This window comes from Protomyctophum bolini (assembly GCF_963924005.1).
Source record: "Protomyctophum bolini genome assembly, chromosome: 7".
In the NCBI taxonomy this organism is placed as follows: Eukaryota; Metazoa; Chordata; class Actinopteri; order Myctophiformes; family Myctophidae; genus Protomyctophum; species Protomyctophum bolini.
Genome location: NC_137868.1, coordinates 19,670,832 through 19,694,387, shown reverse-complemented (window position 1 = coordinate 19,694,387; position 23,556 = coordinate 19,670,832). Strand labels below are relative to the sequence as shown.

General features: G+C 43.6%; 1 protein-coding gene across 1 annotated transcript in view; it reads right to left on the bottom strand.

Annotated features, from left to right (window-relative positions):
* Positions 1-23,556, bottom strand: part of ascc3 (activating signal cointegrator 1 complex subunit 3) — a 187,845-nt gene that overhangs the window by 96,750 nt on the left and 67,539 nt on the right. Inside the window, exons 11-13 of the mRNA XM_080767693.1 lie at positions 18,648-18,812; positions 7,408-7,584; positions 6,330-6,401 (exon numbers count right to left, since the gene is read on the bottom strand). Of these exons, the coding sequence (XP_080623819.1) occupies positions 6,330-6,401; positions 7,408-7,584; positions 18,648-18,812 (414 nt within the window). The remainder of the gene's footprint in view (positions 1-6,329; positions 6,402-7,407; positions 7,585-18,647; positions 18,813-23,556) is intronic.

Sequence of the window (23,556 nt, the reverse complement as noted above, 5' to 3'; positions counted from 1 at the left end):
GTCCGCTTCTCCTCAATGCCTGGAACAATTGATTTGAATTTGCACACAGGCATTGGCCATTAGCTTATGCACCCAAATGCGAAGCCCTTTTTTCACTTTCCAAAATTGTGACTGATTATTAGCGTCTTTTTGAAAGCTCTGTTTAACTCTATGACCACAGTTTTTGCCGTTACTGCACATGCATGGCTGCGAACGACGGGTGTGTCTAATCCAGGTTGTGTTATCAACACACATAGCTTCGCTCAAACAGCTCAAACGTGTGTGTGTGTGTGTGTGTGTGTGTGTGTGTGTGTGTGTGTGTGTGTGTGTGTGTGTGTGTGTTCACGACATGATTATTTTAGTTTCCTCCTTTACAAATGTCAATTCCTAATCACCGGAACGAGTTCCTGCAGTGTAGAATCACCCACGACTGATTAATAAAATATTTGTACGAGTGGCAATGTGTGTAAAAGATCATGATCCAGCTCTAGCGTGGTGAAAAAGATGAGCACGTCTGGTGTCCCCCAAGGTTCTATCCTTGGCCCTATTCTATTCCTTCTCTATATGCTGCCACTAGGAACAATCCTTAAAAAACACAACATTGCATACCATTGCTACGCGGACGATGTCCAAATCTATCTACCCCTCACCACCAATACCCATAACTCACTCCAACGTCTGTCTAAATGACATAACTTCTTGGATGGACATAAACTTTTTAAACCTGAACTCAAACAAAACAGAAGTCATATTCTTTGGCCTTGACACTACACCATACATAAATAACACCATTCCATTCACCCTCAGCTCAAACATTCGCTCCTCCGTCAAAAACCTTGGCTTCACCTTTGACTACCTTCCAACTCAATAAACACATTAGTTCCATAGTTAAAAGCAGCTTTTTTCAACTACGGCTGTTGGCCAAGGTAAAACCATATCTCCCTGCACCTAAACAACTGGAGATGGCAATGCACGCATTTATATCATCCAGACTGGACTATCGCAACTCCCTCCTCTAGTCCTCTCCAGCATTGACCAGGCATCACTCAAGCGCCTGCAGTTGTTGCAAAATGCAGATGCTCGCCTCCTCACCAACACAAAAAAGCGAGAACACATAACCCCGGTTTTAGCTGAACTGCACTGGCTCCCTGTTACCTATAGAATAGATTTACGATTACAGTACAATCATAACCGGCATTATGTCGCATTTTGTTTCTGTCCGACTTATACGGGCGACTTTTTTTTTATGGCAGTTTATTAGAGGTGGTTCCCAAACTTTTTAGCCCGTGACCCAAAAGAGAGATTAGATGTTTGCCCTGGACCCAAACTAGTGAAAATAGCAGATCTACAAGGTCACATCGCCGGCCGGCTGAGTGGCCCAGGCACTGTGTAGATAGTCGAGCCTGACGGCATGTCGCGGGTTGGAGTCCCGATCCCGATGACCTTCTCCCCATCTCTCTCCCCCTTCCCCGTCAAACTACTGTTAATCTAACAATAAAGGCAAAGAGCCCAAAAGATATATTTTGGAAATGTTTTTTTTTTAATGTTTTGAAAAAATAATAATTAAAAACCAAATTTAGTAAAGAAAACATCTGTCCGTGACCCACAAATGGGTCCCGACCCGCAGTGTTTGGCAACCAATGCTCTAAACGACACGGCAGCTTCCAGCCCACATGCACAGCAAAAAACCCTGGGGGGCATTCCTGTCCTCTCTCTCTGTCTTCCTTAATGTACTGGGTCACCACACTCCCATCAAGCTACCTTGCTATTGACTTTGATCTACTTCAAACTACATACATGAACCCCAGCGTCCCTGTTCTGGGAATGTCATAATATACTGTAGGTGTGTATTTGGCAAAGCATAGCAGATCTACAAGCTTACAATGCAGCATGTTTTGGAAAAAACATTTGACGTTGATGGATAAAAGGAGTGGGCCACATACAGACCCCTGGGGAACCCTAGTCAATGTAGGTTGGTTTGTAAGTGGTTTTAAGTGATGTGTCCTAAAGTTCTCAACAGGCCTGAACATTAAGGCCTGGCTCTAACAGGGCCCTAACTAGGCTGGCCCGGCCTGACTAATTAGCATACATTTTAGGGCTGGCCCGAAAAAGGTTTGGTCGGGTCTGGGCAGAATTTGAGAACTCTATCACAGACCAGTCATTGGTCCGACAACGACAACCTCAAACCCTAAAATAACCATAACCGCAAGCATGTATGCCAACCTTAACGCATGTTTGCCAACCTTAATCCAGTCGCCAACCTTAACGCATGTTCGCCAACCTTAATGCGGTCGTTTTCCGCATGTCGGACCAATGAGCGTACGGACCCCCAGTCAGCACCATCTTCAAAATAGCTAAATACACAAACAGACAGAACAGAATTCTTACTTTTATTATTATAAAAACCCAGCCCGAAAATGTCGGGTCGGGTTCGGGCAGAATTTGAGAACTCTAATGTCACCCCGGGTAGCACAGTCGACAGAGCTGCAAGTAGGCTACTGCGAGCTGACTGCAGTAGGTGTTGCGGCCAAGCCTGGATGTAGCCCAATTTGCGCCCTAGGCAAGCTTTCTCGTATGTGCCACTCCGACCTATACTCGCCGCTTAAAAGTCTGCCCTTATAAGTAAGACTGAAACAAAATGAACTGCACAGTCTGGAGATGGATGCGGGGGAAAGGAAGGATGTGGAGGATGGAGAACCCATCCCTTCTACGATGCGGAGGACATTCAAACCGCAACGTGACTTGGCCAGTCATTTTGTGCCTGTAGCCCTCAGGCTCCACAATCCAGCTTCATCCCATGTGAGAACTTAACCCGCACTGTCCCTACAGACTATTGATGTTTTGAAGTGGACTCTTTTGCACATGGACTACTGGGATGTACACTTCTCAACAATACCTGCATGTGCCTCTCCTGTATTTCAAAGTTGCTCCTGTTGCTACTGAGACACCTGAATGCCCCTCCAGGCATTAATAAAGGTTTACCTTATCTAATCTTTAAATAACAATAATCACGTGCTCGTTCTGACAAAGCATTGCTTCTATTATGTTTTTTATATGCTTCATCATTCAAATAGGAGATATTTGTTTTTAATTGTATGAGAACATAAAAGGAACAGACCAATGCACTTGAAACGACATTGCTGACTTGCCACAAGGCCCTCAACTATAATCTGACATGCTGAAGAAAACACATTATACATTAGCCTATAAAAGACCACATTCAGGCCATGATTGACTTTAATATGAGTTATTGAACGGAGACAACGACAACAACACAATGTCCAGGTGCTCTGACAACTCTGATAAGTTAATCAGACGATCAATCACGTCCGATTACAATCACGGCATTGTCGCATTTTGTTTCTGTCCGACTTACACGGGCGACTTTTTTTGTATGGCAGTTTATTGCAAGGCCATATATCACTGCATGCTTTCATAGTGCTGTGTGTAACTTCCACACATGATATGCCACATGGGCCCGGTGAGACCGGCTGCAGCAAAATGTTATTTATTGAAGGCGTTTTATCAGCACCGCTGAGCAGTGTGGAAGCGTTGTCGGCAGAATAACCGGTGGGCTTCTGAAGCTTATTAAAGCTCTGTCTCCGTCCCGGCCAGGCTATCCCAGCAGGAGGGCTGGCGGGGGGGAACTTCATAAAGAAAATTTCATCCATCACATGCTCCCAGATGAAATTAATATATGTCACAGCCACTTCTGACAATTTAATATCGAGAGGGCGAATGGCGGTCCCCATGGCTGAGAGTTGAGGTCTCGGCGGCCGCGACCCGGAGTCCTGGCCGAGCTCGTGTTTAGTGTGTTCTTTTCTTTTTTCCAGACAGGCCAGATAAGGGAAATTTTCTGCCGTTGGTGCAGTCATATCTCGCAGAGTACAGTATGTGTGCTAAGGAGTTCTCACTGGCCAAAGAAGAAATGCCATTATATATGCGTGTGTGTGTGTGTGTGTGTGTGTGTGTGTGTTTGCGTGAGAGAGATAGCGACCCGTGAGACAGACATACTGTACAGAGAGACGGACAGAGAAAGAGAAATGCAAGTCACAGTGTGTGTGTGTGTGTGTGTGTGTGTGTGTGAGAGAGAGAGAGAGAGAGAGAGAGAATCAGTGTGTGTGCGCGTGGGTACGTACATGCGTGTGCACGCTCCCATTAAAATGATGCACAGGATAAGCAGTGTGCTCAACAGGGATCTCAACTCACTGAGCAGATGGGAGCTAAACGGAGATGGCTGAATCCACAACTCTCATTTTCCCAATAGGGCCTCCGAGGCTGCTGGTGTGAGGTTGGAGTCGGGAGGGGGGGGGGGGAGGGTGGTGGACTTGGGACTATTCAGGTAGCAGGTGTTCATGTAAAACAAGACGAGGAGTCTAAAAGCCCTGCTAGTGGCCTCTGGAGGCTGAGCTGCTGCACATAGTAGTTTTCAACATAACTAGTATAGGGCCAAATTGTTGGATGGACAAAAGCCTATACACGGCGAAACGCGTCGTGCAATAAAAAGTGAAGCAAATCTAACCTTGTCCTGAGCGTCTCTGGAGTGTGCGGTCCCTTCCTATTACGGTGGAAGTTGTTATTTGGCCTGCATATATATATATATATATATATATATATAGAATGTGCAAAAGCTCTCAAAAAGCTTTAAAAAGTGAGAGAATCAGATGACTTTTCTGATGTCACGTTGCCATCCATGTCTGTCTTGTTCCATTTTTAGACAAAACAAGACAGAATAAATCATAAAGTAATGTAGTGCAAAAGAAAAAAAACTATCCTTATGAATACTGTTTCTAAGCCCAGAATGTTTACCTCACCCAGCCACAACCTCCAGACGACGTGCACACAATGCCGATTCAACATCCGCATTCTTTCGGAAAGGCAAGGTCACAATGCCGGGCGAATGCAGGAAATGTTTCATCGAGGAGATGGAAAAAAAGGCAGATAAATTCAATATATCGGGGCGGTGTGTGGAGGGAAGAAGCTGGGCTGTGCGTAGTTCTGGTAGTCAAGGCAGTCCATTTCCCTCTGATTTATGAGACTCGAGAGATTGAGTTCAGGGAGGAAGGGACACCGCGGGGCACAAATTGCCTCAATAAGAAGGGCTGGTGTGCCTCTCCATCGACCTTCAGCGCTTGAACCCCGGTGTCCGCCGCAAAGGAGGTCGGCCTGACGCAGGGGTCTTCAGGGTCGCTGGACTGAAAGCCGCTCTGCCAGCACTTTAGGGCCAAGGTGGTGGTTCATATGAGTTTCCTTTGTCTTTTTTTTTCTTCATATAAATGATGAATGGCTGTGCTGTTCCCCCACAGTGCGCGCACTCGCGCAGAGATGCACAGAACACTGAAAACCCAAGTGTCTCTCCCTCGATAAGGGTTTAGTTACAATGAGCTAAAAGATTCACACACCACTGTGTTTGTTTGTTTAGGAAAAACCGGCAGATATGGCCAAGGCCAACGCAATGCATTTTTTATAGGATAATGGTGCCAACCAATCAACATTCTGAAGTATTATCTGAGTTGTCCATTTGTGCAATATTCTTTGATTTTAATGATCGATTTTGTTCAAAAAGAATAATCACATTTTTTTTCCACACTCATCTTATTTATAGGAAAGGACTCCCACACAATGTCTTCTTCACAAAAATAAATATATATTTCATGGAACATTCATGAGAACGTTCCAGTGAGGAAGACAGTGTGTGGGAGTCCTTTCTCCATAGTCAGACTATGAATACCAGTCCATAGTCCAAACAGGATGCGTGTGCAGTGTTTGCATGTGAATGCGTGCACATGTGCGTGTGTGCATCCGTGAGTGAGAGAGTGAAGAGCAGTGGTGGAAAGTAATTAAGTACATTTACTTAAGTACTGTACTTAAGGAACAAATTTGAGGTATTCATACTTTACTTGAGTATTTTCAATTTCCAATTCTTACTTACTTCTACTCTACTCTACATCTCATCTCAGAGGCAAATAACTTACTTTTAGTTTTATTTATTTTTGGCTTTCGCCTATACCTATTTTTTATAGAGGGATAGACAGTAGGCTGAAATGGGGAGAGAGATGGGGAGGTGACATGCAGTAAAGGCCGTCGGGATCGGGAGTCGAACCCGCAGCACACTGCCAGACTGGATTACCAGCCAAGGTGCCTGGACCGCTGAGCCACGGCCCAGGCCCAAATAATTTACTTTTACTCCACTACATTTATTTGAAAACTTTGTTTACTAGTTACCTTGTAGATTTTGATTATTATATACATAAAAACAATGATTACCTACTTCAGCCCTATATACATTTCGGCCATTTGAAAATAGCCGATCTACAAGCACTTGTACAGAGGTTTGCATGGGACGTTACCTGATGTCCTCCTCGGACCTGGTGCACCACCTTGTCATAGCACACCTCCTCCATGTCGTGAAGCTGCTGGATCTGAACAAGGCACAGAGAGTACAAATGGTTTAGTGCTCGGCTGAACACGGCTCTTTTTCGCCACTATCTTGTCGCTGCAGTCGAAGCGATAGCGATCAATATATAACCTCTGGATTTCAGCAGGCGCTTTGTCAGCGACTTATCACCGTGTGACGAGTCAACATGCGTGTATATGTCGTGCTTACACACGTTACTGAAACATCAAAACAATTGCTTTGCTATTTGGCATTTTAGGGCATGTCGATAAGATTCAAATAGCTGGATTTGCTAAAAGGAAGACAAAACAATGAATGCAATATTGGTCTGTGTCTGCTGTTATTGGCAGTCGCTTTATATGGAAAAGACGCTGTCACCTGTATACCCATAACTGCCCCCCGCAAAAATAAAAATGCTGGGGGAACGCTGAATTACTATAATGTCCCTATCTGTAGGCCTACATAACTTTGAGGGCGATGAGTCGACTGAAGGTGACTTTGCAACGCTGGCAATGGTGACTCGCTCGCTTTAGCTCGCTTGGCGGTGGCTCAAGTCACCTCCAGGTGGCGCACCTGCGTCAGAGAAACCAAGTGCACCCTTTTCAAATTTCAAACCGTATTGTGACAATATAGACAACTATCATGATCTTGCATTGCATTGTCTTGGACTCTGTATTTGGATTTCGACTCCGCCGGTTATCAAATTATCTGCAATTAGGAAATGCGACAAAAAACTAAATAAATCGCCATGAATTCAAGGCTTCATAGTGTGTGAAATTCATAAGACCTGGAACGCATCTGTGTCACCTTAGCTTGTAACCACTTTAACCATTATTTTAAACTTTATCTGCAAATCTTTGAATATATATTAATTTGCAGCGAACATTTTAACTCAAATCTTTGCTTCTCGGGGGTCCCTGGAACAAACTATGGGGGGTCGGCAGCCGAATACATATAACCTGTGGGGAAAACTGTCTTCAGGTCTTAATGGGTTGAGTAATTTTAGGTGAATGCGTGTGTTTGTTGTTCACCTTGCCGGTGGCTTTGATGCCGACGAATGTCTGTCCGAGGGGAACAGGCCTGAAGCGCCCGTCGAAGAAGAACAGGCCGATGAAGGGGTTGACGTGCAGGAAGGACGCCACGTCCAGGTAGTTGGGCAGCGTGGCCGACAGTCCCAGGATCCGGATCATACTCTGACTGGACTCCACCTGAGAGAGAGAGAGAGAGACACACACACACACACACACACACACACACACACACAGGTTGATTGATTGAATACATTATTAACATCGCACAAAAAATAATTCACCCACTTTTCACTTGTTAAAGCTGCAATATGATTCTGAACAGTTTTACACAAAGGATTGCTAAAACGATGATCCCAAGTCTCGTTTCCATTGAGGTCCTGTGTATTCAATTCATCGAGACATTTAAAGTCAAACAATAATATGCAGTAATAATACAGTAACATCCTATACTGAATATGAGTACGGTAGTAATTAGAGCTTAGACTTTTTTACTTTTTACAGGGGCCGGTTATAATTTTCTGCCACCTGTAGGTGCTCTTTCAGAGCGGTTTTGAAGGAGGGTAAGGAGTCAAACTTTGTTAAGACTGTCTGTAGGGCATTATGGGCTACATCAATGGTTTTCAACCTGTGGGTAGGTACCCCCCTAGTCTCGTGAAGCCAGACAACTATTCCACAATCTCCGAATGCTACTGTATATAGTCTGGAACTACAGCTCCCGAAATCCGAGTAAGGAATCTGCCATTTCTGTTCACGAAAATTCATTTTAAAATATCTTTAGAGCTTATCTTTTCATTTATTTTCTGCTAAGCAACAAGCTATATAATATATGCTTAGATGATTTCTATTTATATTAGGATAAATGTGCGCGACTGTAAAGATGAAACGGATGAGGCTCCACTTCCGCTTTATAGTTTACTCATGACAGCTCTTCCGTTTCTCCAGACTGTATGATGAAAGCATCTGGAAATTGCGAGAGGCAACAGTCTGGTAACGCGAGACTAGTAACCCCCAGATTGTTAGCTTAATTTCTTTGCAACAATTGTTTCTCACTCTATACATTTCTAAAGTTACGATTTAAGCTCTTTGAAGAGCTTTTTTAACGCTAAATTGGCCAAATTGTCAAATATTATGTAAAAAAGTGAGCTTGTAGTTTGGTTATTTTCTACCCATCTATCAGGGAATCGAGTCAAAGTAAATGTGCATGTGTTTGCATGGTGGGGGGTCCCACTCCCCAGTCCAAATATGATTATTTTGAGGGGTTGCGGCCTGAAAGGTTTGGGAAACATTGGTCAAGGTGACAAAGCAACACACACAGCCTGAACTCTGTGGACTTGTTGAGGTTACTGCGGACAGAAGTTTGTGTGCATTAAGAACTGCGGTAAAGGTAATCTTTGTCTCCAGGTAAACACACCACACGAAGAATGTATCTTGATAATGAAAACGTGATAATAAAAATGGATTCGCTCCTGAAATAACTTTTACCTTAAAGGGTTTATGCATTGCACTGCAGTGTGGGTGCGCGCACATGTGGGCATGTGTGTAAGCAGGTGCGTGGGTGGGAAGGGGAATGAGTGAAGCAGCAGTGTGTGTGTGCATGATGTGTACATGGCCCTATCTATGGGCCTCCTGCTGTGTTATGTGTCAGGGAAGATTGGTAAGGCCTTTAATGTGATGCAGTACCTGTCAAAGGTCCTATCAAGATAAGGCCCAACCAATACCTGCGCAGCGAATAGGTGCCGAGCGCCACACTGCAGATGTACATTAAGTTCAACTGTGGTGAAACAACCTGGTTGGCTGGTTGGGAGAACCGGCCTTTTTTATATAGGTTTAACTGCTTTTCCATATACGGTAGGGGTTGAAGAATCAATTAGCCCCCCGATACTTCCATTTTTGTATCTAATTGTTCTTCAGTATTGTTCTTTAGCTAAAACACGGTTTGTTCCCTAGGGATGCTCTGATACGACAACATAGCATTAAAATAGTAAAAAGGCATTTTAGAGAGGCTTTATGTTGAATGTCATGCATAATATTGGAATTAGTCAACCTGGCCAAGAAAACACGTGCTTTTCCAAGCACAACAAAGGCTTTGATCTAAAAACCAATTCCATAAAATACAAAAAAAAAAGCACAAGGGGGTTTTGTTTAGTTTCCTGGGATTTCCATATTCATGTGCATAACGAGGTGAAAAGAAGCACCTGGCACATCAGCAGCACCAGCCATAATTCTATCTGCACAGTCAATTATGGCAGGCTGTCAGGTGTGGCAGGATGGAGAGAGGCTTTAGTCTGCATGGTGATCTAATAGATTGTATTGAAGTGGCAAATATGAACCAAAAAGTTTACAGGGTTACAAACTCCCTCAGAGGGAAACCACAGTGGCACAGGTAGGGGTAGGGGTGGGGAAAAATCTAATCTAATTCTACTCAAATACCTCCATATACATGCTATATTATGGCGATAATATGACCAGTGTTGGGGAATGTTACTTTTAACAGTATTCCGTTACATTACAGGATTACCTTTTGAGAAAAGGTAATCCTACTCGAGTGTTGTGGAGCTGTGCTGGCCTTGCTTCACCATGACTAATTGTTGATCTCCTCCTTTCACCAAAAAATACTTCCACAGCCTCACTGAAGGATAAACTCTCTTTGTTCTCTCAATCTCTGTCATTTCACACACGTGCGACAACGGAATGTAAACCATGTAAGGACAGCCGTGTGTCACACCAAAAGTGGTGACCAATTTAATATAGATTATAGATCATATATATTACAATGATTATGCAATCACCACAGACTGCAAAGCATGGGCCACTGATTTTCATGTAACACCTGCAATGTGACAGTGTTGCTTGCAGCCTTTCACACCTCCGTTGGCAGAGAGTTCATTCATTCAGGAAACATCTTAAATGTAAAGTAATGCCATTGTTTTGGAAAAGCGAACCGAATTGCAAAATATCTATATGCCTGTGAACACAAAAGCCACCTTGATCCTACATGTGTATTTTACAGGCCATTTCCAAAAGGAAAATATTAGGCCCACAATCAGTAGTTCTTCTGTCTTTGAAGTCTGCATTCAAATGAGGCTGCGGTTTTTCCACTCTGTCCTCTTTAGCATGGGGGGGCTGATCTGAGTCTCTCTCTTGGCTATTGGTGAGACAGCACCTAAGGGAGGAATCTAACAGGCGCTTTTACGACATGTCCCATTTAAAAGGCTGGTTGTTTTTCATCATAAATGGCCCTGCTGAGTGCAATTTGATGTCTGGGAGAGGACGCCCTAATGATCTTAAGAGAACATTCTCCATTCTTCCAGTGCTGCAAATAGGAGGCGGCGGTTAAGACGATGAGCCATTCCTGGTGATATCTTGCCAAAAAACAACAACAACAATAATGTTAACGGAACCTATTCAGGTTAATACATCAACATGTTCAGATAAATGTTATCAGAGAGCACTTCTTTTTAAAGGTTTGTGCTTCACTAACATCATGTAGAGCTTTTCAGTGGGCTGACTAACCCCGTCACTGCGTCTTGTGGATTTGCATTGTATTTGTGTTTGCCGTCATTACTCGTGGGTGTGTAATAGAGAGGAAAGGAAAGATGTATCTAAAGTGCATTTCCCTGCAAAAATTTAATACAAATAAAATGAAATAACCAACAACAATGTCCTGTTTTTTTTCCCGTTTCTACCGACCTGATGAAAACGACATGAGCCAAACCACTGAGAAGGCATGCCACCCTTGTTGTGATGCAAATTAGAATTCGAAGCCCTGAAGCCCCTGGTCTAAATTCAGGGGTTAACCACATTTTCAGGCACAAGATCTACTGAACCATTTGACAACACAACACCACAGAATGTATATTCTGCACTACTATTCTGGGGGAAAAAATAATCCAAGCAGGCATAGATGTTGGACTTCAATCTGAAATGAAAAATACTTAATCAGTCTTGCAGAAAGATCACACGAAATCCAATTTCACTTCTGTTGCCGAACATGCCGTCTATGGCAGCAGCACCAAAGTGGGAAATAGCAGCCAGTATGTTAAAGTCAAGTTGGGAGCTGCTGGTTGCAATCTTCAAAGAGGCAACAATGTGGTCATCTTTCACTGTTGATCAGTCAGTTGTGCTGAAAGTATTCACGTGAGAAATGTCCAAAAACACAGGCAACATCCACGGGCGTCCTTCATATTCAGTGTTTTCTGCAGAGATTTGTGAATGTTATTATAGTTAAAATCTGAGCTTTATGGGCATGCAGCATCACGGTGACTAAATCCATGGAAAATGTCCTCACAGCTTGTCCTTCCGTGGCAAAATTATGAGCGACTCCTTTCGTGCACAAATGACATGAGGCTGAAGTGGCCACTTTAGCTTCACCAACAGGCTTCATGAAAACAGACTGTAGTGTTGCTTGTTGAGATTTCAGCTCATTCATCAGGAAAGCATCTGTATCCTTTTTTTGAGTGGTGCAACCACTCCTATAGACAGCTATGTGTGTCCCTGGGTCTGTCTGTCCGAGCATGAAAATAGCATTTGGTTGGTTTTCACCACCAAGTGTCACTGTTGCGCAGACTAACACACACGGGCACGTGCACACACAGACGCACGCACCCCCCCTCCCCATTCCAGGGGGTCTGGATGTTCCGGGGACCCCCGGGGGACTCCTAGACAGTAACTCTGTCTTTTGTCTTGTTGGCGTCTCTTCCTGAAGCCGTTCTCAATACTGCTATCTGGTTTCGCCTCGTTAGCTGTGGTTGAAAGGTAGTAGTAGTCTAGTAGTAAACAGTTAACACACCTGGACCATTGATATGCTGCCAGGTCCATTCCTGTGTTTAATCACGCTACAAACAGTTGGGGTTCATATTCTAACCAGCAAGCCTGAGAACAAGAGGACCGCAGACGATATGAGTGGATGTTTTTGTCTAGGTTCTCAAATTGCTCCACCATCGACCAAAAAGGCCCTTGGGGGGATCGACCGGTCGATCGTAAAGACACCGTTTCCCACCCCTGTGATGTTTTGATTGGCGCCGTGATTCCGAGTGTGTGCGATTGATCACGTCTAGCGCTGCGTCCCGCTTAAAATGAATGGACACCTAGAGAGAGTGTTCTCTCCTCTCCTGAAACAACTCTCACACCCACCGGTGTGAGAGTTGTTATTGTATCCCTTCCTACAGCTAAAGATCCATCCTTTGGGGAATAGTTGTTTTCTCTTTCTGCCTCCATATTTTATTGACGGGACGACTCATCTTTTTTATTTCCAGAGGCAACCCTCTTGCTTACAGTGCACCAATCAATAATTCAGCAAATAAATGAATAAAACAATGTTAATAAGAGGAATCCCTTCAAATGTGTCGTTGCCTAATTTATGCTCCGTCGCTCAACTGCGTCGCACGCCGAAAATAGCAGACGTACAAGCTAACAACACGACTAGGACTGTCACAATCATGTTATAAATTGTTCTACAAATAATTGGAATAATTATTGTTGGAATTGTGTTTTTGGTATTGAACATTCGGAGAAAACAATTTGCTTTTTATGCTTTGTAAAAAATAAAAGAAGAAAAAAGGACTGGGCAGATAAATATACTATATTACTAACAATAACCAGTACCAATAGTCTGCAAAGCATTTGCCAGAGTTAGTGTCTAAGTGTCCTTGAGCAAGACGAGGAACCCCTAATTGCTCCCGATGTGCAGGTGGGTGACTTGTATGGTTTCCACTTTTAAGTCCTTTTTTTATTTATTGCCCTAAATATCCAAAATGGGGACGCCAGGTTCATAGTGATTAAAGAGCGTGGACAACGACATGGAAAATACTCATACTTCACCATGCTGTTTTCATACAGAACGGAAACCGCTCTAAAGATCATCCAATGTAATAATGATTAGCTACATTAATTGTGATCAGGTGATTACTTAATAATTGTGACAGGTCTATGTTTATGTAACGCATTGTAAGCTTGCAGGTTGGGTATTTTCAGCACTCGGCGAAGTATGACTCAGGCTTAAGGTTCCCCAACAATCCATATTTAAAATCTTGCAGCCTGTTATGGCAAGAAAAAAAGAATACTGAAGATTTGGTCTGACAAGGAAAAATGCAGTCTGGAAGACAGCAGCTCTCCATACACTGTATTGTACTGTATTGTACTGTATGTCAAGGAGGATCCTGCCAAAGACAGACACCAATGTAAAGTGATTGTTCAGTGCAGCGATGTAAAAGTTCTAGTCCATAAAATTCCTGCAGCCATTGTGGAAATGTGACTTTTTCTACCAAAAAAATTATCCGTCTGTGCTAGTTTTGTTCTTAATGATCGCTATATTATTTTTGTATGCAAAGTATTCAGGGAGATGGATCACACGCTGACTTCAACCAAACTGTTAACGAGAAAAGGCGATACTCAACGTTTATCATGCAGATGAAGTAGTTGTGTGAAGATTGGATGCTAGTGCATCTGAGGCAGCTCGTAATGTTTACATTTAATGAGCTTTCTGTTTCCACCCTTGCATGAAACTATCAATACATCAATGGAAAGGAAGCCATCAATGATACGTATAGAGTTACTTTCTCAAACAGCACCGGTCTGCACTAATTATGAAAGCTGAGAGAGAGACAGACAGAAACGCACGGACTCCATAGGCGGTTAACTCTCGAGAGGCGATCATTTGACCTGATTGATTTAACCTGGTGCTCCCTATTTTGGGCCAAAAATACGTTTCAGTGCATGTGTGTATTTCTACGATGTTACTTGTTTGCTTGTTCATTTTATAAATAATGTTAAATGATGGGACCCCTCAAAAAATTGGTATCGGTTTGAGCTCTAAATTCCCTTCCGGAAAGAGAGAGAGGTGTGCAACAAAGCATCCAGTCAGCGCTTCTGAGGTAAAAAAAAATCAGTTAAACCTGCAGATAAATAGGCTGTGAACCGAGTAAACAGCGGCCACATGTAGAGGCTGCTTTTCAATTACCCAGCAGTTAACCTCGCCCAGAGGTCCGCCGTCACCACACAGTGCGGAAAGCAAAGCACTTCCTCTATAGTCATGTGCATCCTTGGCTCTCACAACCCCTCTGTCTGTCTCTCTGGACTTCAGTGTTTTGTTTTGGGAACTTCTCTACCGGCACGGATTCCTTTCAAATCCCACTTCAATGGGTTCACCTTGTACTTTAACTCTCACTAAGAAATGTATTATCCAGCTCATTCTGGTGTGTTTGTGTACTGTGTCTACAGTATATACAAAAGTGGTCAGGAGGTGCACGCACACCCCAGGTTAATTCAACGGGTGCTCGAACAAAAAGGACAGACTGCAAAAGAAAGAATAAGTCTGCACACCGTTTGAAAGCTCCCCAAAAACGTTATTTACCAAGGCGGGGTAAATAAACACAACGTTGCGGCCTGTGTGGCCTTCATCAGGTATCTGACGAAGGCCACAGAGGCCCAAACGTTATTCTTTCTTTTGCACTATGTAAACAGTCGAGCTACAAATGGGCAGAAACCTTGCATCTCTAACTTTTTGCGTTTCTTTTTGTAAATTTGCCCTTGACGTTATTGAGGTAATTAATCGCTAAATCCAGCACTGCCGTTGACGTAATTATTATTATTATTTACACAATTTTTTTTGCCACTCAAATATGTCGTCTAGAGCTGGCAGAAGCCTAATAGCTGCTATTAGGGGTGGCAATCAAAGGGTTTAACGCCCTGGCCTCTACATCTACAGGTGTGAAGCAGTGCATATTGAGCTTGTAGATCTGCTATGATTTGCCGTTTTTATTTATTTAATATCTTATCCTGAAAAGTAACGGTGATGGACATAGACGATATACTTATAGTATGTAGTTGTGCGGCCGTGTCTCACACCAAAGATAGCAGATCTGCAAACTGTCGTCAGTTTTGTATATCGGCTATGTTCGGCGTCAGACACGATGCACAACCTGAGTGTAAATCAGGGTTTTTACGCATCTGTTTGGGTTAGCGTTAGGAATGAGAGAGATACAGATAAAAAAAATAACAGCTACTTTATATACGTCGCCTGAGGGGACCTGAGAATTCTCCGTCCTCCGTTTATCAATTTCCTGGGTGGGATTGACACCTGGCGGCGGCTCATCAGGATGAAACACACAATGTGGGACGCAGGACACCATCTCCCCCTCCGCCTGTTCTGCATTTGCATAATCACTCTAACCCATCTAAGACCTGAGACCAGATTCTACAAATGTCTTCTAAATCCTGACAGCTTTCTGAAAAACTTACGGTTCTATATAAAAGATTATACTGTACGTATTCCGCCGACGACCAGCATTTCAAAATGTTTTGTAACAGGGAAGCAGCAAAGATTTGAGTTAAAATATGCCCTGTGAAAGAATCTATTCAATGATTTGCGCCACAGTTTCACAAATTTTCAAAACTAGCAGATATACAAGCTCATAGCTCAGCACTTGGTGCCGTGCTATGAGCTTGTATATTTTGTTATTTTTCAACAGTTTAGAATAATGGGTCAGGCGGTTAAAAGCCAAGGCGACACAGATGCGTTCCAGGTCTTAATATGCTAATATCCCAAAAGTCCAGGCGGATTCCTGCACGGGGGACCTGTCACTCATCATCAAGGGAAATCAGCCTTGCAGACAAGACGTCGGCATCGGTACGTACGGACGGCCAGCCGAGACGGTGGCTGATAATCCTGGCAGGACCTGGCAGAGGCATTCCATTCACGAGGCAAAGTGTGCAAACTCAGCTACACTGCTATATAATGTGTCCAGAGCACGGTGCACCACGATGTAAGCCAATTCTGCTGGTAGTGTGTTGGGAATAAAATTGTGCACAATGCGGGAGGCTAGCAAAAGTAAAATATGGTCTGATTTTGAATTGGCCCATCAGAACTTCATGACCTTTTCAAAGGAATAATAATAATACATAATGCCTAAAATGGTGATATTGGTATTGGCAAGTGAGCCAGTCTATACCACATCATTTATCACACGATGATATGTAAATAAATTATTTTGTATTTTGAATGCTTCAGCTGACGTTGTACTACTGTTTAATAATAAAAATATGTATTTATTCCTAGATCAGTGGTTCTCAAACCTTTTCATTTCAAGGACCCCACAACAGACCTGTAAGGTCTGTTGTGGGGTTGTTGTGGGGTTGTTGTGGGGTTAAATTACACACTGGTATTGGTACTCCGTATCGACTGAGTTATGAGCAGAAATGGTAGCTCATGCAGGTGTTAAACCCTAGCATGAACTGTCTGTAATTTACTGGTACATATCAATCTGGGTGTACCTGAGTGTGCATACAGTAGGCCCACCCATAGTATACCAAAGAAAAACTGTATTTGGCACATACTGTAACACAGAACATACAGTACAAGCAATACTATATGTATGTTCTTCCACTACTTTACATTATTCTTATTAACACCACGAGCGGCATAAACAGAATTCTCCGTCCTATCAAATAGTAACACCTCAGGATGGAGATAAATAAAAGGACAGAGAACCGATCGCATCGCTCCACAGGCTGGGAGCGTCTGTTGCGCAACATTCGAGTCATTTCCGGTTGGGACGTCATCGAAAATGTTCCCCTCCATTTTAGCGGATGAGACAGAAAATCTTAAAATGTGAATAACTCTTGATCTAAATCATTCCGTCCAAATCTAAGCAAAGATTATGTTTTAGACGGCCCATCGCGGTCCTGTCGCTAGTCGCATTAGAATTAATCATACCCGAAGGCGGGGTTGGCGAAAGGGCCTTTCTGTGTGGAGTTTGCATGTTCTCCCCGTGTCCCCTAGGGTAGATACCCTCACAAAAACATGCAGTAATCCTGGTCTCTAAACTGCCTCCCCCTGGCCAGCCGGGGCGCCTGATGGAGGGGAAAGGAACTGGTTGGAATAACGTGTTCCTTCCATGCGCTACGTCCAACCAGGGAAACTCCCCCCTGTCAGGTGTAAAGGAGCAACTTGGACACTCAGGCATGAAGGGAGCATGAGTTAAGTCCGTTGCTCTCCCCAGGTTGGCGGAGGGTGTGTAGAGCCCAGGATCACAGTAGATGATTGGCACAGGGGTGAAAAATGGGTTACAAAATCGTGGGATAAAAAATATATTTATAAAAAAAAGAATTAATCATACCTCCCGTTGTTGTCAATCACCTCGGGAGTGTTTTGGCTACATCAAGCTACTTCAAGCAAAAGTAATTTACATTGCATTTTCAAATTGGCGTGTGTATGACTTGAAAATGAAAATGCAATGCGATTTGCTTTCGCTTTTTCATTCGGTCATAGAATGAGCACAGTTGGAGATGAAGCAAAAGTAAATCACATTGCAGTTTCATTTTCAAATTGGTGTGTGCATGATTTGAAAAGGAAAATACAAGCTCACTATTTGAGTCACTCTGCCATCACATTTATTGGCATAGCAATATGTGACAAAACAAAAAAAAGCAAGTCTTCATGGGGTGTGTAATTGATTGATAGATAGAATTGATAGAAAATAAGTCATTTTTTGGGTGTGAACCATCCCTTTAAGGCCTCTAACTGTACAGACAAAGCTGTCTTGTCCTGAAAATCTCCTGGCTTGTGTCTGGAGATCAGGTCGGGTGACACCAGGTGACGTCTGATGTTATAACGATGTTCCAAACACACTATGACCCGGCCGTGGTGTTGAACCCTGAACACTCTCACTAACCACAAGGTCACTGAGCTGCACTATGGGCCAAAAACACACTGCACACACACTGCAGCTGACAATCACATGTGATGGATGGCACTGTTCAGTACCTGCGTGAGAGGAAATACATCTCCAACATTAATGAATAATGTTATACCAGTGCCACTAACAAAATGGTGACTTCTTCATACATATATATGGATATTTACTCGTCACCCATACAAATTGGTCCACAAACCAAACATATACAGCACTGAGGAACACACCTGTCTGATGGTCCATAATGGAGCTATACAGCGCTGAGGAACACACCTGTCTGATGGTCCATAATGGAGCTATACAGCACTGAGGAACACACCTGTCTGATGGTCCATAATGGAGCTATACAGCACTGAGGAACACACCTGTCTGATGGTCCATAATGGAGCTATACAGCGCTGAGGAACACACCTGTCTGATGGTCCATAATGGAGCTATACAGCACTGAGGAACACACCTGTCTGATGGTCCATAATGGAGCTATACAGCGCTGAGGAACACACCTGTCTGATGGTCCATAATGCAGCTATACAGCACTGAGGAACACACCTGTCTGATGGTCCGCGCCACCAGGACCTCCAGGACGGGTCCTCTGTCCTCGTGGAGCAGGTGCACCTCGTCCAGGATCAGCAGACGGACGATCTGGGTCAGGCCCACGTCTCCCACGCTCTTCCTGGTCACCACGTCCCACTTCTCGGGCGTGGTCACCAACATCTGCCAGAGAACAGAACAAAGACAAAACAGGCCGGCGTTCAAAAACAGACAGGCAGTTTATGCAGACAGAACGATATCGTTGCTGTCGGGCAGAAACCTTCTATCTCTATATAGAGTATGCACACTTTTGCACCAGGACATGCCCCCCCCTCAGTGGCAAAACATTGAGCGGCAAAACATTGAGCGGCAAAACATTGAACAGCATGGAGCGTTGGAGTTTGCAAGCTCTCGATGGAAATCGTTCAGCGGCCCTGCGTACCACCCGTTTCTAAATGTCACATAATGCAGGAAGCAGCAGGATGTTGTGTTATTGAAAACGAGTCCTTCCAAACTCTGACATTTAGAAAAATAATCATCTGACACCTGGCACAAAATGTCTTGACAGAAAGTAGCCCATGTACATGGTGGATCTTTATGAAACAAAAATGTTGCAGATAGAAAGAGGATAATCCAAGCTTTCTGTACAGCTACAATGTTGGTGACTTTAACGTTGTTTAAGGACTTTTCTGTTTGGATATATGCGTTGTCAAGGCCAGAAAGTTTATTTTTTATTTTTTTGCCACTCAGTAGGCATTCCCGCATAACTTCCGGGTACGATGATGTCACACGCCTAACCTGTATTCTAACGTTGTGTTTTTCCGTAAATTAACGGCCTACTTGATCACACTACAGCATCACAAAAAAGCATCAAAAGTAGCACATCCGCAAGCTCAAAGCACGGTGTGAAGAGACACATTTTGAGCTTGACAATCTGCTACTTTCGCTGTTTTTGAATTTGAAATGCTGTAACAGCTGAAGTAACAGCTTTGGACACAAGACGAAACACATTATCTGAAAGACACTTCTGGCAGGCAGACGTATTTCCGTATGCCAGAATAAACCAGCAAACAGCAAACAAAGCATACAGCGTGGACAAATGGCCGTCACTAAAGTCATGGTGACAGACGGAACGCGGCAGCGTTAGCAGCAGCAGCAGAACAAGGACAGTAAGAACAGCCATCATTAGAGAGAGTCTGTCATTCAACTGGTTTAACGCTCAGCTACAATGTGGCTCCGGGGCATGATGAGATTGTCCCAGAATACAATAAATGCACCACGTCTCTGTACGTGTGTGTGTGTGTGTGTGTGTGTGTGTGTGTGTGTGTGTGTGTGTGTGTGCACGTCTGTAATCCACGTAACTCGATAACCGTTCGCCCCACCGACTTCAAATTTGACACACACGTTCTACACCACCACAGGGAGTGCAGTGTCCGGCCTTGAGTTGGTCAGATACACGGTTGTCACCTGTAGAATTCCCAGCCTCAGCCTCAGCCAATTGATTGCCATGGCAACCCCACACCTGCCATTAAATTAGACTTAACCATTCCACTTTTCAGACAGACAGATACAGAGATCTTCATAATATGGGACACAGACAGGCGGTTAAAAGGGGTGTTGCATACTATTGCATCGTTCCTAAGTAGGCCGGTGTCCGACGGTCACAGGCGAGTATAGGTAAATCTAAGAAAACAGAATGACCAGGTGCTCACAGAGACAAAAAATAAAAAGTGGTATTAAAACTATCAGTGGTGTGTCTGGATCCAGCGGGATGCAATCGTAGAGAAAAAAACGGATTATCCGGGCACTCAAAAAGTAAGAAAGAAGAAAAACGAACTTTATTGTTTATAACGCCAACATGTTTCCAGCCGGACCTACACAGGTCTTCATCGGGCGGAGTGAACACAGGATAAACACACTCTCATTAATTAGTGTTGAAATGCGTGAGAAAAGCCAAGTAATTAAACACCTAAATGCATAGTGGGTGCATAGCAATTAATTGTTAATACACATGCACAATCAATCATCACTTTCGTAGGAGGCTGCTGCACACGAGTGCATGAGAACCAGGTTAATTCAAATAGGTGAATCAAAGTTTGCAATCTAACAGAAAATTCTAACATGATATAGCACCCCCCCCCCTCTCTCTCTCACAATGTAGTCTTTTGTAAGATTTGTGAACATCATCACTAAAGATGGTTCCTTCAAAACCACCAGATCTAAATATTACGCGAGTAACATGAAACGTATAATTATGAATTATTATTCGGATGGTGTGTCCTGCAATGTAGGAGTTCAAATCTGGACACGCAGTGACACACTGTAAGCGTGTATATTTTTGAAAAGCCCACACTAAATTCGAAAATGACACGGATGCTTTCCCGGTTTGAATGTGTTATGGCAGAGAGTGGCAGAGCATACAAGTATTCCATTGTACTAATAATAATATGGGTGTGTTCGGATACATGCTCTGAGAATCTGTCAATGTTCAGAATGCTGACAAATACATATTAATATGGGAGCCACTGGTTTAAACAACATTCATAGGAAGCAAGCCTAGATAAGCAACTATACACTTCAGAAAAGCAAAGTTGGCATCACTGGATGTACCATATTGTTGCCTCGCACCTCTATGCCTGCTGTCTCACTGCTTCCCTATATACCTCCCTAACGCACCGGGTGTCGGATAGTCATTTACAATTTAGGCATTTAGCAGAGCAACGTACGATAAGCACAGTAATCACATACATCAAATGCAGAGAGACAGTGTAGTGCCACGTAAACTAGGATCGCAGGAGAGCCAGGAACCAAGCATCAGTCAAATCTATAAACGCTGGTCAAAAGAATAATCTATACTTTGAAACTAGTATAGTGGTAAACTTCAAACTGTTGTGGGGAGAAATGTGCAAGTCATGGCAGGGTGAATAGTGTTCTCTAGCTATAGAGTAACAGCGTGTCTCTTCAGACTTCAATCGCTGGTGCCATCTGCAGGAAGGAGAGCTAGCAGTATGGAACTATGGATCCAGTAGTGAAGAGCCCGGTGCCGGCCTGGGAGGTGGGAGGCCCAACTCCGCTCAGCCCTGCTCATTTCAAATGCACCAACTTGGCCAACTTGCATCAATGCCGCCAGGCATGATTACCCACTGCGGTTAACACACACACATCATCTTTGCTGGCTGATATTTGTCAGCCCCCTCAGCCAGATGTCTGCCGAAAAGAAATGTGCATCAGTCTGCCACTGCCCATGTCAATCTAACAAAGTCCACTTCTGGCGTCAAAATTGACACTACTATGTTATTGAATTTGTAAGACCTTGTACGATTTGTACAGAACTGCGGTCTGCATATATCTTAGCCATTAGCTTACACAAGCCACTGACTTCGATAATGTCACTTTATTTTCCAGTTTGACTTCCCTTAGACTTCCCAAGACTGACCTGCATAAACATTTCCTCACCTGTATCCAATTTCAATAAACCTGTTCTTTTAAGGGTTGCTTAGAGGCCATTATTCTGCTGCAATTACGCTCTGTTTCTCATTCATTGAAAGATACAACAATGCATAATTAATGGTGTGTGAGTTGTTTGCCAACCTGTCTGGGAGTGTGGAAATTCCTATTAAACACTTTCTGTAAAAGCAGTTCATTAAATCCTCTCTAGTTTGCATTTAAATCAATCTAGCCAGCCATTAGAGACTGGCGCACTCACAGAAAGGAAGCTTCTGCTCCTAATTGGACCTGCTGCTTAATCTAAATGGAAGCCCTGGCAAACGGTGCGCGGGCCAAAGTGCTTTCTTAATTACCTCACAAGAACACACAAAGAGGCACATAGAAAACACGCCATTGTTTGCCTCAATTGCGTTATTTAGCCTACAGTATTTATATATATATGTATATATTACAGCAACATTGAAATCAATCTTTTGGATCTATACTTGATGCTGAAATAGCCATTTCTATTCAATGAGCGGCCATACTGCAGATGTATAGCCATGCATGACACAAGCAAACGACGGTGAGAATAAATGCGTAACTCTGCTGAATGCGATATCTGATGAGCGTGCAATAACCAGCCAGAAGAACTGTGTACTGCAGAATGAGCTCTCTCAACACGAGAACACGAGATCCGAGGCAGCTCACTTTGCAGGGAAACAGAGGGTGTATTACAATGTTTGCTAACAACAGAGAGAGAAGTGCCTTGACGTTTGACGTTGAATAATGTACTAATGTAATAATGTAGGTCAATTTCTCTGTGTTCCGAGTGGGAGGGGTAGTGATGCCGAGGTGACAGCAGCTCAAGAGCAGGTGACTAGGAACAGGAAGGTTCCTGGTTCAATTTGTGGCTCGCTGAAACTGAGGAACCGCATTCATCGAGAGGGAATCGTTGAAATCCCAAAGGATCCCAGCCCTACTCCTGTCCTTTTGTCCTCACGCAAAACACTCCAACTGCTCGCAATGAACAGGTTGGTGACTTGTGTGGTTTACAAAGGTTGGTGACTGGCGTGAATGTGTGTGTGACTGTGAATGGGTTATTTTATTAACCCCATTCACATTCTAATTCTCTTTGAAGAAAGGCGCTATAGAAATGCATATACCAGCTTTTCTCCCCCACAGTCAGCATTTATAGCTACTAATTACTAATGCAGTTATCTATCTATCTTTCCCAGCAATCTGTCCATCTTTCCCAGCAATCTGTCCATACTGTTTCACCAAACATCTTGTATCGGCCTGCTCGTCTCTCGCTCTGCTCGTCTCTTCAGCTTTGCTCTGACGATTGAAAGATTTAAAGGTGATGGTCTGTCTGTCCAATCCGTCCGTCTGTGGACAACCCACCACCTCCCTCCTGTGTCATTAAGCCCATCTTCTCTCTTTCCGGTCACAGTGGGACGAGGGGACCTGTGAGCGATGCCTGCGTGCCAGCCACCCGCCC